At 36.1% G+C, this 15,337-nt stretch overlaps 1 protein-coding gene across 1 annotated transcript in view; it reads right to left on the bottom strand.

The window, feature by feature from the left end:
- DSG4 (desmoglein 4) overlaps positions 1 to 15,337 on the bottom strand; it is a 41,804-nt gene that overhangs the window by 17,349 nt on the left and 9,118 nt on the right. The window contains exons 2-8 of the mRNA XM_072732126.1: positions 11,786 to 11,821; positions 10,270 to 10,401; positions 8,590 to 8,745; positions 8,135 to 8,279; positions 6,017 to 6,183; positions 5,634 to 5,768; positions 4,424 to 4,609 (exon numbers count right to left, since the gene is read on the bottom strand). Coding sequence (XP_072588227.1) covers positions 4,424 to 4,609; positions 5,634 to 5,768; positions 6,017 to 6,183; positions 8,135 to 8,279; positions 8,590 to 8,745; positions 10,270 to 10,401; positions 11,786 to 11,821 — 957 coding nt within the window. The remainder of the gene's footprint in view (positions 1 to 4,423; positions 4,610 to 5,633; positions 5,769 to 6,016; positions 6,184 to 8,134; positions 8,280 to 8,589; positions 8,746 to 10,269; positions 10,402 to 11,785; positions 11,822 to 15,337) is intronic.

The raw sequence follows: 15,337 nt of genomic DNA, 5'->3' as shown, positions 1-15,337 counted from the left end.
CAACTGAAAAATCTAAGATCTTCTCTTCTGGTAGAGAGATCTCCTGGGGCTCTTTTGTGCATATGCTTATTGTTTGTCAGAATAGTTCTCTACCTTTTTGAATGGAGTGTGGTGAAAAATATATTAATGTGTATATAACATCATGTGAATTATAGATGTTCATAGAATATAGTGACAGGAAATTGGGGGCTGATCTTCCTCCAATAGGGAAGAAAAAAAGCAGAGGAAAGGCGGAAAGCCTCTTACATCCTTTGCCAATGGGAACTTTTAACAAGAGTTTTGCAATTGTGTACAGAGATCGGGATTGTGCAAAAAGCAGTAAAAGCAAACAAACAAAAGGCAATAAAAACAACCATGAGTCCCTGTCTGGAGTTAGAATGGAGAGGCTAGAACACCTCAGTTTCTGCAGTTTAAGGCCTGACAAGAATAATCACAAAGGATATGCAGATCTGTGCCAGAAAGGGTGGAGCTAGTGTTAGAGAGTCTACAAGAGGCTCAGGGTAAAGAAGACCCCTCTAGAAATAGATCTGGCTTTGTTTGTTTGTTTTTGCTTATTCTAGGTTAATAGGACCCTGCTAATTCTTAGGGGGATGCCAGTTCATTTTAAAATTAAGTATGAACAAGAGGAGGAGATTAGCAGTCTGTGTACCAAACAGGAAGTTTTCTATGCCAGGGGATTGAGGAAATGGTTAATTATCTACCATGGTGTGTACATTCTGCTTTTCAGGAACTGACATTTTCTGGTGTAAATGTGTCTGGAAGAGACTAGCAGGACACATATGATTGGGCTTATAGAAATAAACAGATGGAAGTGTCTCAGGACTCTAGTTCTTGCTTCAGACTTGTTTCACTGGCCCCAGATTCCATGGTGAAGCACAGAGGTGGCAGTTAATTATGCCTTTGGAATCAGAAAGCTCTGGTTGGGAGATCCCTGAGTGGCTCAGTGGTTTAGCGCCTGCCTTTGACCCAGGGCATGATCCTGGAATGCCGGGATCTAGTTCCCTGCATGGAGCCTGTTTCTCCCTCTGCCTGTGTCTCTGTCTGTCTGTCTGTCTCTCTCTCTGTGTTTCTCATGAATAAATAAATAAAACCTTAAAAAAAAAAAGCTCTGATTGGATCTTTTCTTTGTTATTTGCCACATGGGTGGACTTAAGACAGGTTAGTTTTCCTCTTTGATTTGTTTCACTTTCTGTAAAAAAGGAATCAGAATATTTTCTTCTCAGAGTTGTGATGATTAGATAATATGTGTAAAACCTCTATAATGCAATATAACTGATTAGCTGGTGTTTACTGACTGCTTAATAAATGTTAATTTGAATTATTATAAAAACAGAGAATCAATATTTTTTTGTTAGAATTCCAACTGGATAATATTTTGCTTTTTTTCTCAATGCTGAAACAAATGTGTGTACACACGCATGCATACACACACACAGACATTTATATTGTTGGTTAGTATTTCCACACACATTTGTTGATAAATACCAAAAAAAGTTATTAAAGTTATTATTGACAGTTTTTAAAATCTTCTTAAATATTTTCTCTTGTTACACTACAAATTTAATTAGAGCAAGGACCATGTCTCATTCACTTTCATATCCCTAACACCTAGCAGTTCTTAATACATTTGAGGTGAATTGAGTCATTTATAATATCCTTAGACTAAGAAAAGGGTTATGGAAAGCTTAGTCAAAGCCCATGACTGAGGGGCTAGTTTCCACAAGGTTAAATAGCAGCTTGAGTGAAAATGGAGAGGATGCAGAAGGGCATTAGTGACCTCATTCCAAATGCCAAATTCTGGATATTACACATATGTTCTCTAAATACATAGTTCTTCTGGCTGTGTCCTGACATGCATACTAAGGTTTTAAATTTCATTTTAATTAGCCTTTCCATATTATTTTGATGTTTTTAAACATATTTTTCCTGATTTGTTTAATAGACTTGAGAAGTTATCATCCAGGAAGAGAGATGCTTTGTCTATATAACATCTAACATACCTGGACCAATTTTTCATGAAATTGAATTTCCCATAGTTTTTCTTTGTGATGAACTAAGTATATTAAAAAACCTCCACTTTTTAGCTCTTACAGAAGACACATCATGTAAGTTATAGTATAATTGTCTACATTATGAACATGTTTTCTTTTTAATTTTTATACTTTTTTAGAAATTATGCAATATGCAATCAAGCTCAACTCCATTTGGGTGAAAACCACACCATCCTCAAACTTTTGTGAGTTTCTACTATCTTCTGGACACTGGACCACGTGCTAGGTAGGAGTGGTCCAGTGTTAGATCAAGTTGTGTATATGCAAAGTTATTACTATGTTATTTCAGTAGATTTGGAGGCAGACCAAAAGCAAAGAACAGTTATATGTTACGAGATAACAAGTTAAGTCAATGATAACGATGGTAAGAATTATGCGACATGTCTAGATCTTGATTTTTTTTAACTGAAATGCAAGGTTAAACAAATTCTGATTCCTGAAACAAACTTGACTATTCAGAATTTGATAGGATGGCAGGTGACTTCTTGTCTTTCTCTTCCTTATCTATGTTAATTTGGCAATGGCTATTATTCTTGTTCCCTCATTTCCATTTTTATTGCTATTGCCTTAGATCAGATTCTTAGCACCTCAGGACTTGACTAATACAATAATTTTCTTAACTTTAATCTTTCCAGAGTTGAGCTAATAATTTGTTTTTTTAAAAAAAATATGTCCTCTTGGTCTAGAAGTAGGGATTAGTAAAATTTTTTGGTTCAGAGCAAATAGAAGGGCAGCCCAGGTGGCTCAGCGGTTTAGGGCTGCCTTCAGCCCAGGGCCTGATCCTGGAATCCCAGGATCCAGTCCCCTGTTAGGCTCCCAGCATGGAGCCTGCTTCTCCCTTTGCCTGTGTCTCTGCCTCTCTTCCTCTCCTTGTCTCTCATGAATAAATAAATAAAATCTAAAAAAAAAAAAAAAAAAAAAAAAGAATTAAAAAAAAAAAAGAGCAGATAGTAAATGTTTTAGGCTTTGGAGGTCATACACAGTTTTTGTCTTCAACATTCAGTTCAGCCACTGGAGGTTGGAAACAGCCATAGAAAATAATGAATGATGATGGCTGTGTTTTAATAAAATGTTACGTACAAAAAGATGGCAGGTCATATTTGTCCTGTGGGCTATAGTTTGCTGACCTATGGCCTAAAGCAATATTTCTCAAACAGGAAGGCTCTGGTGTGTTCTTAGAGTCCTTGTGTTCTCTTCAGGAATTTTGAAATTTTGAATGGCAATCTTATAAAGTATACATAGATATTTTCCATAATTTTGGTGACTACTTCCTAAATTAATACAGTACATGATTTCAGTGCTGGTGGTTGGGTTTTGAGGTAAATAAATAATACTTTAATTGCTCCAGACAATTGCAAAAAAAAAAAAAAAAAAAAAAAAACGGAGAAAGGCTCTATATAGAAATGGTGTGTTTGCATTAGATGAGGGCCAAATGACTTCCTGATATATAGTAATTGGGATAAAGAAAAGTGGTAACAGAATGAAATAATTACAGCTCACACTGTGTACCTAATTGAATGTGTGCATTTGTCTCATAGTTTATATTTTCATAACTATAAGTTTTGCCTATGTTGTTAGTAGTAATTTTGAGGAAAAAATTTCCCTTAAGACATTACTGTTAATTTGAGTCTTACTGTTCTATAGTTTTAGTTGTTTCTAATTTGTATTTTTAGATTTTATTGGTGTCCATAATTTAAAATCATAAAGTAGTTTAAGAAAATTAGTTATAGGAAAAAGTCAAACCCTCTACTCCAGTAATCAAGGTTCTCAGTAGACCGACTCTAATTCAGCAACTTTGTTCTTATATCCCATTTTCTCCCTTCCATGAACACTCTGCTGCAGCCCCCAAAATTGCTCATGGTACCCAGAACATGCTTTACATTTACTCACCTCAGTGTCTTTGTTCATTTCAGTTTTGACATTAGCAGTCTCAGTTGTAAAGTCTTAACTTAAACTAAACTGTCTTCTCTGCATGAAACTTTTTCAGACCGATCCAGCTCAGAAAGATCTCACCTCTTAGTAATTATTTCATATATCACCCATTTGGCCATTAATTATGTTTAACATTAGAACATCTATACAACTATTTCTTTGTTTTGAACTCATTATCGAATTCAGGAGTGCATGCCTTGTCTTCTCAGCTAGATACTGAACACCGTGAGAACAAAACACCCTCCTTACTTCTTATTGCTCTTGGTAATAAAGAGCATGTTGCTGAGCTGCAAGTCTCACACTGACATAGTGAGCTAATTTATGGCACTTGTCCACATAAATAGTATTCACGGTTCTAGTGTGGTTTTTTTGTAGGCAGATTCTGACTGTAAGAGTATTTGAAAACTTTAGAAGGAAGTGCTGCAGATCCCATACAGTACCTTGACGACTTTCAAAATGCCCTCATTGGTTCGTGGGTCTGTTTGAATATCAAACCAATTCCCATCATTTCCGGAGAGAATTAAATATTTTGCCAACCAATTATCAGTGCCTTCTTCATCAAGATCAATTGCTTGTAATCTTAACAGTTCTGAGCTTAGACAGTTCTCTTCAATACTTGCTGAATACTGAAATGACAGATCAATTTTATAATCAATAAAGTTTCAAAAGGGGAAAGATGTTAATTAATATATAACTGTCATTTAAGATACTAACAACAAACTGTCAATAATTTTTGCACCATTATTAAATAACATACATTCTGATCATAAATCTAAGAATAAAATGATTATAAGATAATAAAACTGATTTTTTTGTTCTGTGTGTGAAATCAAGGTCAAACAGGCACTTTGTTTCATTCTTCTTGCTTTTTTTTTTTTTTTTCATTTTTCTTAAGTTACTCCCTCCTTTTACTCTGAAGGATCAAATAGTAATATCTTAGGCTTTGTGATCCAGGGAGTTCATGCTACAACTAGTTACCTCTGCTGCTGTAGGATCAAAGCACCTGCAGACAACATATAGAGGAATGAGTCAAGTTGTGATCCAATAAAACTTTTTTTTTTTTTTTTTTTTTTTTTTTTTACCAAAATAGGTGGTGAGTCAGATTTGGCCTTGCTATTTTCAATTCTATGCTTCTTTATGCCTAAAGATGAAGATGGAAGTTGAAAATGTTTGGGACTCTTGTAGAATTAATTCAGTAAATTATTAGGCCTATAAAGATACATCAGTAATGTTACATGATTCCCAGACTTAGATTAATAAAATCCCAGATTTCTGTAAGTAGACAGTATGGAGGAGATGGTTTGCTGCTTTGATGGTCTGTGCGAGTTGCACAGAATAGCGCCTCAAAGGCAAACATGCACTAGTAAGGTATATTATTATTTTTTTAATGAAATACAATTAAAATATAATTTTTAGTTTTACATACAATGCAGAAATGTGATATTGATATGGAGTGTGAAATGATCACCAGAGTAGGCCTAGTTGCCATCTGTCACCATACAAAGTTAGTACAATATTATTGATTAATGAGATATATTATTAGTATACATAAGAAGTTCCAAGGTTTACACGGCAAAGCTGAGTCCATCCATACATATCAAATCAATTACTGACACTTAGGAAAAAAAGGGTTATAGGGTAATAACTTACAGAAGTTTTCTCCAAGGTGGGAAAATTATCATTGACATCTAAAACCTTGATTCTACAGTCGCACTCAGAGGACAGTCCATCTATAGCTCCATCTCGATCTGAGCCCCTCACGAGGAGGTTATACATACTGTGTTGCTTAAGATAAAAAAAAAAAAAAACAAAAACTGTAAGACTTAAGTCTCATTTTTAATGGAATCCAACACATCCCAATGTTGTTCTTCCAATTTCCTTTTATAATTTTATGTAATATTTTAATATAATTTTTTCTTTTTATAATTTTCATTGAAAAGTCATGGTTGGATTATTTTTTCTCCCCTCCTTTATCTTTGTCTTTTGAAAATTGAATTCTTTATTTATTATCATTCATTCGTAGAAGGCTTTACCTCTCTGTCAAGGAAACTGGACATCGTGCGGACTTCTCCAGTATACCTGTTCAGGATGAACATTGGTGCACCTGCTGGCTCCTGAGAGATGATCTTATAGGCTATTTTAGAATTCAGATGATTGTCTTCATCTGCATCTGTAGCACTTAACTTTACAACCAATGTGTCTAGAAATGAAGATGGAGATGGAGAATGTTTGGGATTCTGTTAGAATCAGTTCAGCAAATCATCAGGCATAGGAAGAAAGACTGGTTGGCCTTCCCCTGAATTTTCTTTTGCTTTAGTTTCCATGAGAATATAGTATCATAACTTTCAGCTACACCGCTGACTGCAAAAATAATAGTGGTTTGCTTCTATAAAATCATTTACAGTTTCTCAAGTACTTCCAGTCCTTAAGTGATTAAATGGTAAATTAGGGGCAAACTAATCACTGATGTATGAAAAGTTCCATGGCCTTAATCATAAAGCTGAAAAACAGAATTTATCAATTTGTTTTTGTGTGGTCGTGTGACATTATTTTAAAATGCTTAAGGAAGAAATAGTATAACTTAATTAAATTCAGTGTTAAGGTTATTTATTGAGCACCTATATTCTTTATTTTCATTTACCCAGAAAGTAGAGAATTACTATTTGTTGCCTTGGAGGATGGTAGTCCGTTACTGAATAGTCAAAAACATATACCTACTGAAAAGATTTGTCCACAGGAATAGGAAAAGTTCTTAATTATTCATAGGATCAAAGATGCTTATCCAGGCAGTCCTCAAGGACATCAGCCCAAAGGACAGATTTTCCAGAGCTGGATGATCCCTGATGTTTTTCTGCTTTCTAGCCAGGTTTCAAAGTGAAAAACCCTAACACAGAGAACCAGAGATGCTTTCAATAGAAAAAACAGTTCTCATGGAGTTCATAGTTTATGAAAATATGCCCTGGCCCTGTGGTTGACTCTCCTCGCATGAGGGAGTGTGAACAAGACTGCTAATCAGCAACCAAGGGTACGTGGACTCGGGTGTGCATTTGGATGCGGGTTTTACCTTCTCTCCATTCACCAGGTTGTGGAAGGATGTTAGTGAGGAAACAATGATGGGCTTTGGAAACCCTCTCTCTGTTTGGCTTCCTTTGAGCAAACTTTTATTTTACTTCTGTTATGTCCTCCCATTCTGTTATGTTTTATGTTATAAAAATTTTGTTTCTTCTTTTCAGCATCACTGTTTTTAGGGCCTCTGCAGAAGGAGTTCTCCAGACACCCCCTCTTGACTCCTGCCTTTTTACCTCCTCCTTTTCTGCTCCCACATTTCTTGTCTCCTTTCTCTTTTCCCCTAGACTTCTCCATTTTTCTTTCTTTGACTTTCATCGGTATCTTTAGTTTGCTTTCTATGTGCCTTCTGAAATTTCTTTCTTCTTTTTTCCAAATCTAATTTAGAGGTACACATGCAGACATAGACATGGGAGGAAAAGGAATATTGGAATATTGGGGAAAGAAAGAGGTGGAGGGCAAGGAAGGAGAGCAGAGGAAAAGACCAACACAGGTAAAGCATAGGGTGGAAGGATGTTCAGGAGAAGTGATAGAAAGAGGGAGAAAAGAATATTCGACCTGGAGATGAAATTAAGCAAGATGGAAAAAATGAAAAAAAAAAAAAAAAAAAGAGAGAGAGAATGTAAGGTAGCTTGCTGTGTAGACTGTGAAGAGTCAGTGATTACCCTATAGGACTAACCTGATGGGTGCTGTTTGGGATGTACCTTCCATCACTCTCTAGTGTGCTTTAGCCCAGAATTTGAGGAATAGACCAGTACAGAGCCCTTTTCCATATCATGGTTTCTTCTTCAGTTTACTCATTAGTATTAAGTTAATCAAGAGCCAGTAACAATCTTTAAGGAAGGCACTAAGCACCTACTAAATCACATCTATGAGAGTCCTCCACAAACAAGAGGATATTTAGTGCTTTAGACAGCATGTTTTTATCTAGGTCAGTTTTAAGTTAGAATTTGTGGGGTTTATTCAAAATACAAGTTTGACTTTTTCTCATCTTTAAATTCTACCTGTATGTCAATTTCCTACACACCTTTTGACCAAGAAAAAATTGATGTGATACAATGCAGAGATGAGTGTCATCTACTTACTTGCATCACTGTTTTCTTCAATGCTGGCTGTGTACACATTTTGTGTAAAAACTGGAGGGTTATCATTTATGTCCATAACCTTGACTCGAAGCTCAAGAGGTCTTTCTAAATCTTCACCCCGTGAATTCAGAGCCCGGCAATAGATCTGTGGAGAGTTGTGGAAAAAAAACTGTCTTTTTCAATCGAAGATAATTAAGTAATATGCTTAGAAATATTTCAGGAAATATGCAAAGAAACAATTTACTTAGTGAATTCAGACTACATTACAATTTATTAATTTAAACATTATCAAGACATTTGATGGCATACCAATGCAACACACCAGACACTCTTGAACTATAAACTTATGTTTTCACACTTTTTTCATCTCTTTAGTCTTTTTTTCATCTCAGCTTTGCTGTGTTTTAAAAAGGGAAGAAAAAATGCACAAATTAAAACACACTGATGTGACTTACCAAGAAAAGTGGAGTTATCTCCCTGTCCACCACTGAAGTGATATTAATTTCCCCAGTCCGAGGATTAATGGTGAATACTCCGTAAGGTGGTCGATCAATTCCTACCCCAGAAATGCGGTATGTAATCTTCTGGTTTGCTTCACAGTCTGATCGAATCTGTGAAGAAAATGGCTAGGTCTGTGATCTTACTGAAAGCAGTTTCTGAACTGCAGAGTATAATAGAATGAGAAGGGATAGCTTTGTAGCCAGATGGGCTTTGGGTTGAAACCTGGGACCATGATTTAGGCCTGGAGTGACCTTGGAAAATTCACTTAACTTTGCCAAGTATCAGCTTATAATGGGATAATACCACCTACATCCTAGGTTTGTAGTGGGGCTGGTATGAGGTAACATATATACACCCACCCCAAAGCCTGGCATAAGGAACATACATGCTTGATGCTAGATTTGTTATTATTAACAATACATTGTTTAATTCTCTGATTTTCTTTGCATATAAAGAATTTGACAGAAGAAATCACCATCTTTAGTATTTGTTAAAAGATTGTGTCATATTGATATGTACTTGACTATACTTTAGTTGGAGATTTAATCAAAATTATAGATAATTTAAGAACATCACAAGAGAAGCACAGTATTTAGAGATATTGGCAATCATTTTTTTAATTGAAACCTACCATATCATTCATTCACCTGCCAAATAGATTTTGTGGCAAATATTCTGCTATATAAGTTTTATTTTAATAGTTTCTAAAAAAGATTTTATTTTTTTATTCAGGAGAGACACACAGAGAGAGAGAGATAGGCAGAGACAAAGGCAGAGGGAGAAATAGGCTCCATGCAGGAAGCCGACGTGGGACTCGTTCCTAGAATCCCAGGATCACTCCCTGAGCCGAAGGCAGACGTTCAACTGTTGAGCCACCCAGGTGTCCCTGTTTTAATAGCTTTATACCTATTGCTCATAAATTTAAATAAAGATAGTTTACATTTTGAAATCTCACCTGTATACTAAAGATGAAAACATTCAATAAAATACTAAGATTTGTGACCCAAATATCCACAATTAAATAAAGACAACTATAAATACAACTTGGATTAGCTTCACTGTAATCCAGAGATCTTATTTATATAGATGAAAATCCAAGAATTCTTCCAAATGCGAATGAAAAGAAGAGGGATTCCTTTCTTTCCTAATTCTCCTTCCTTATTAATTGGAATACCATTATTTGGAATACTTTTTAAGTCTCTCCTAATTTCTGGACTTAGGAATCTAGTGGGAACTTTTGATACTCTCTTTTCTTTCTTAAAAAGAATAAGTACTATAAACCTTTGATTTGGGAGTGGGATAGTCAGAGATTATTACTACACACGTAAATTTCCTATAACATGTACATACGACAGATAAACAGAACACAAATGAGAAGATAAAGCCCAGTTGTGCTGGAGATCCAGGTCTCTCTACTAGGATCACTTCAGAGACTCTCTGCTCTGTGTCGGCTCTGCAAAGGTGATATTCAAAACGGTGCCTCAGCAACATGAGCAGAGGAGTACATGTCACCCATCTTCCTTAATTACTATTGAGTAATAAAGGCTGCAAATCCCTGAAATGTCTGAGGCTTTCCTGCCCTGCAGAATCATTTGTTATCAGCACAGCGTGCTCCTGTTTATTTCATCACTTACTCTGGCAATTGGATTCCTCTTGGAGTTGTCTTCTCCTTCTCGGCAGGCAGCAGCAAACTTGATCCACTCCCTCTTTTGTCTTCTGACGGTCTGCCATTTTGTAGTGCCTTTTTCAATGTCTAATTCTTTCACCTTATGCAAAAATAGTTCACATTTTGTACAGTGTTAGTACAGTTTTACTTAGGAAGGACATGCATTCAACATTGTGAAGTATACCCGGAAGAAGCAATAGTGTTGAATTTGAGGAACAAAGGGTGTTTACTAATTCATGACTCTAGATAGTTAGAGCTCTGTCACCTGCCTGCCTACTTCTTTTGGAATCATCTCACTTCTAACTATATGATTCCAGTGAAACAGATTTCATTAGCTATGTGTGGTGCTCACAATGTGTTACATTGGATAATATGTTATGATTTTTCTTTTTTCAATCTGTCCTCACCATGTGGAGGGCTTGCCTACCTCACCCTTCACTGACCTCTGACCAGGCTTTTTTGTCTCCAGATTCTAAAAGACTGTTAGTGTTCCACTGAGTACGACCTATGCAAAAGGAAAGTTGTTCTGGTGAGTATGCTCACCTAAAAGATGGAAGGGATTTTTCTTTTCTGTTGGTAAGGACACCACTCTAGCTAAGCACCCAAATATATTATTGTAGGATTAGGAGAATATTTTAAGTAAATTGATGGTACTTACAATAATCCTGTGAACAACTCTGTGCCTTCTCAAAGTTGTCCATTTGTATCTCTGCTTGCTATATGTTTTTCTCTTTGTAGGTTTATGTTGCTATTGTTGGAAGATGTCCAGGAATTTTATAGTATTCAAGAGTTTAGAAACTTAGTACATGCATAGACATTTTTATACATGTATAAATGTATGCATATATTTGTGTATAATGTACATTTCCTTCCATTTTGATACAACTTCCTGAAATGTACCATGTATTCCCTACTTTGTCAACAGAGATTAGAAAAGTAATTTTTTTCAATGATTTGAGATTATCATAATGAAAGTTTAACTACTGTAAAAAAAATAAAATTCTCCCAGAGATTAAGGACAGTAGCTTTATTTCCTGAGTCCCACTCTAAATGGCACCAGATTCCCTGTTGTTCTACTTGGTTATGATAAATATTTTTTTACTTTTATATTTTTCCCTCATTGACTGATGATCAGTTATCTTTCCTAATGGTGTAACTATCTAAAAATCCTCTTCCCATCTTAACGTGTTACTGTGCTTCTTTTGTTTTGTTTAATTTGGGAAATGTATGGATAAACTACTAATATAGTTTGAGAAAAGTCGCAGTTACTATGACATTGAACTGTCACAAACCATGCCTGAAAACATGGATATTTGGAAGTATGGGTTTTACCATTGCTATTTCAGTTTGGCAGAGATTCTTTCTCTTGCCTTTTATCTAGATGATTATGATTTCAAATATTCTGATATTTGTTATATGATGCATTGCAAAATTCTATTTTTCTTTCAATTTTAAATTGAGAAAATAGTTTTATTATACATTACCTCAACAATAAATTCGCTGTTTACTTCCAGCACCACCTGTTATAGAAGGTACAAAATTAGCAAAGATTTGCATAAATAAAGGAAACAATGTCATAAAACCATTGACAATGTTCTTTTATTAATTCATTTCTTAAATATACATTTTGTTCATAATTTGGAACAAACATGGGTAATACAAAATAAATAATAGACTTTTTGCCCTCCAAAGGCTTTTAAACTTTTAGGAAGGAAAAAGTATAATTACAGCAAGGCAGATTAGGACACATGTTGCAACAGAGGCACCCATGGGCTCAATGGAAAGATATAGCAGATAACTCAAGGGATCAAAGTGAATTTTGGTAAGGCCTTATAGGAGACTAGGGATTGAAAGGGTTCTGCAGGATGAAGGTGCTTTGATAAGAGGAGTTGATGAAGAGAAAAATTTCAGCCAGAGTAAAACATGTACACAGATGTAAAGGAAGTTCCAGAAATGATAAATAATATTAGCAGGAAGTTAGAGGAAGTATGAAGGACACATGGGAAATAAGATTTGGGATGTCAATTTGGAGACAGATCATGAAGCACTTCTTATACCAGATTAAGGAGTTTTAGACTTCATTGGGTAAGAGACAAGGAGTGACAAAAGCAGTGTGTGTAAAATACAGCATTGATACAGAAGGTAGATTTCAAAGAAAAACACTGGAAGTTGAGAGACTTGGGAATTAGCAATCGCTTAGGAAGGACAGAGTTAGAACATCAACATTGGTGCTGAGTGGCCCTGGAAAGAAGAGAGGAGAGAGACATTCTCAAAGGACTGACAGGACTTATGGACCATGTGTTGCCAGGGAAGGAGGGGTCAGATGGTGCTGGTGGAGGAAGCTTGGCTTTCAGGAACAACTGGAGTAGTAGTCATAGAAACAGAAAATTCAGCAGAAGTGTGTCCCTGTGGTGAGAGGATGATGGATGTTTGTTTTATTTATTTTTAATGTGATTCTAAAATTTGGGGTAGATATCAAAGCTAAAAAAAAAGTGGAACTTATCCAAACATGAGAGCTACTAAAAGTTAAAGGAATTGAGGTTATTACACGGAATGGTTCAAAGTCAATGAAATAGGTCAGGGAATGGGCTCTTATGGGAAATGCTTACATTTGTGCAGTGGACAGAAGGAAGAAATCTAAAAGCAGAGGGCTCAGAGAAAGTAAGGGAATAGAGGGACCGAGGGATCAAGGTTGTGGGCACACAGCACATTCTGTCAGTGTCAGAATGCTAAAAAGTGGAGATGATCATGGTGGTTGTGGTGGGCTGGTGAGGAAGGTGACTCAGAAAGGAGAGATTGGATAAGTAGGTGGAAAAGTAGCAAGAAAGGAGGCAGAATGAGTGGAGTGCAGTGATAAGAAGCTAGACAAAAGAGGGAATATTTAATGATTTATGTACATAGCAAGGTTGAGGTGAATGGGAATGGAGAAGGTCATGGGGTCTCTCCTTTACATCTGTGTAAGTAGCATGGAGTCATTGCTAACGTTTGCTGGTGGCATAAGTCAAATCATAGGAGTCAAGGGATGAGTTATTGAGAAAGTGGAAATAGCAATCATAGATTACATGAAAGTAAGGAGTTAAAAGAAATGTGGGAGGGCAGCCCGGTGGCTCAGCGGTTTAGTGAGATACTCCTAAGGAACATATATAAAAGCTATACATTCTACTCCACAATAAACATGTTTGTACAATAGTTTTCAATGGAGGTGTAATTCATCAGTAAAAATAAACAAGCTTCTATGCAAGCAAGAAAGCTTTTCCAACTTTCTTTTAAAAATCAACACAAAAACAATGACATGATTGTCTATGTAGAAAATCAAAAAGAATTGACAAAACAAGTCCTGGAAATAATAAGAAATTATAACAAGTTTTCAGGATACAAGATTAATATACAAACATCAAATGCTTTTCAATATACCAGCAATGAACAAGTGGGATTTGAAATTTAGAACACAATATCATTTAACCCCCCCTCAAATTAATTATGCTTAAGTATAAGCAAAAAATTATGCTTAGGTATAAATCTAACAAAATATATACAAGGTGTACATGAGAAAATCTACCAAATTCTGATGAAGGAAATGAAAAAAAGAATTAAATAGTTATTCCATGCATGAGAAAGAGAGAAGAGAGTGCAGGAGAAACAGAAAATAGAGACTGGTGGGAAGCTGAAGATGGGGAACAGTAGGCTCAGATGACAAGTTCATCAACCTTCTGGCATCCATTAAGGCAGTGCTTCCAGTTCACCTCCCACTGGGGGGACAGTGCCTGACAATCACATATCACAGTTTAGTCTCAGCATTAACTAGTCAGTTCTCTGTTATCCTAATATCCCAATGGTCTGAATGGAAGATACCTATTAGAGTGATACATAAGGCAACCTTCACAATGTAGGATGTCCCTATGTATTCACTGGAACTTTACCAAAATAATCACTGAGTGCAAAAACCAAATTACCAAATGGCACATTATAACTCTTTTGGGTTAAGAAAAAAAAAATTACAACTTGTACATGTATATATGTTTTGGGAAGAAGAAAATTAAAAAAAAAAAAAAAAAAAGCCTGAAAGAATTTCTCCAAACACTAACAGTGATAAATCTCCAAGTAGCAGGATTTAGTGTGATTTTTACTTTTACTTATACCTTCCTGAACCATCTAATTTTCTAACAACAACAACAACAAAAAAAACCTCACCCCCCAAAAAAGTGTTATTTATTATTAAATAAAACATCCTTTGTAATCAAATAAAATGATCTCCTATTAAATACTGAACTTCTTTCCCAAGTCTAGATATTTTGCTAATGTCCAATTAAAAGTGCACGTGAGGGAGAAAGTGAATTAAGAGGAAACACTATTGGGGCGCTTGGGTGGCTTAGTGTTTGAGCTCCTGCCTTCGGCTCAGTTTGTGATCCCAGGGTCCTAGGATCAAGTTCTGCATCAGGGTCCCTATAGGGAGCCTGCTTCTCCTCTGCCTGTGTCTCTGCCTCTCTCTCTCTGTCTCTGTCTCTCATGAATGAATAAAATCTTAAAAAAAAGAAAAAAAAGAGGAAACCCTATTCCCCACTGCCAAATTTCTAATCTGTATTTTTCCCCTTTCTGGACTCAGGTGACATTCCAAATCCCCATCACATTCCCACTCCTCCTACACCCCCCTTCACACCTGCAGATCCTCTCTGCACCCTCTCCCTCTGTCCCAGTCTCTTTCTAGTCTCTCCCTGGTTTAGCTCTGCTCCTTGACTCACTGGAGTTCACAATAATATCTTATCACAACCCTGAATCTTCAGTCTGCCTTGGTAACAATCCCCAACTAAGGAAGCCCTCATATTCCTTCTCATCCAGCTCCCAGGCTGCCAAGTTCTATTAGAAAAGGCACAAAACACTTCCTGTCACTTTCCTACACCCCTCCTCATTCTTGCCCACTCCAACTCCACAAAACGGTGCTTGTTTATTTTTACTGATGAATTACACCTCCATTGAAAACTATTGTACAAACATGTTTATTTTTGAAGCACATATTGGATTAAGTCACTCCCTTGCTT

Source organism: Vulpes vulpes, chromosome 13 (assembly GCF_048418805.1).
Source record: "Vulpes vulpes isolate BD-2025 chromosome 13, VulVul3, whole genome shotgun sequence".
Taxonomy (NCBI): domain Eukaryota; kingdom Metazoa; phylum Chordata; class Mammalia; order Carnivora; family Canidae; genus Vulpes; species Vulpes vulpes.
This window is presented reverse-complemented; position numbering and strand designations above follow the sequence as displayed.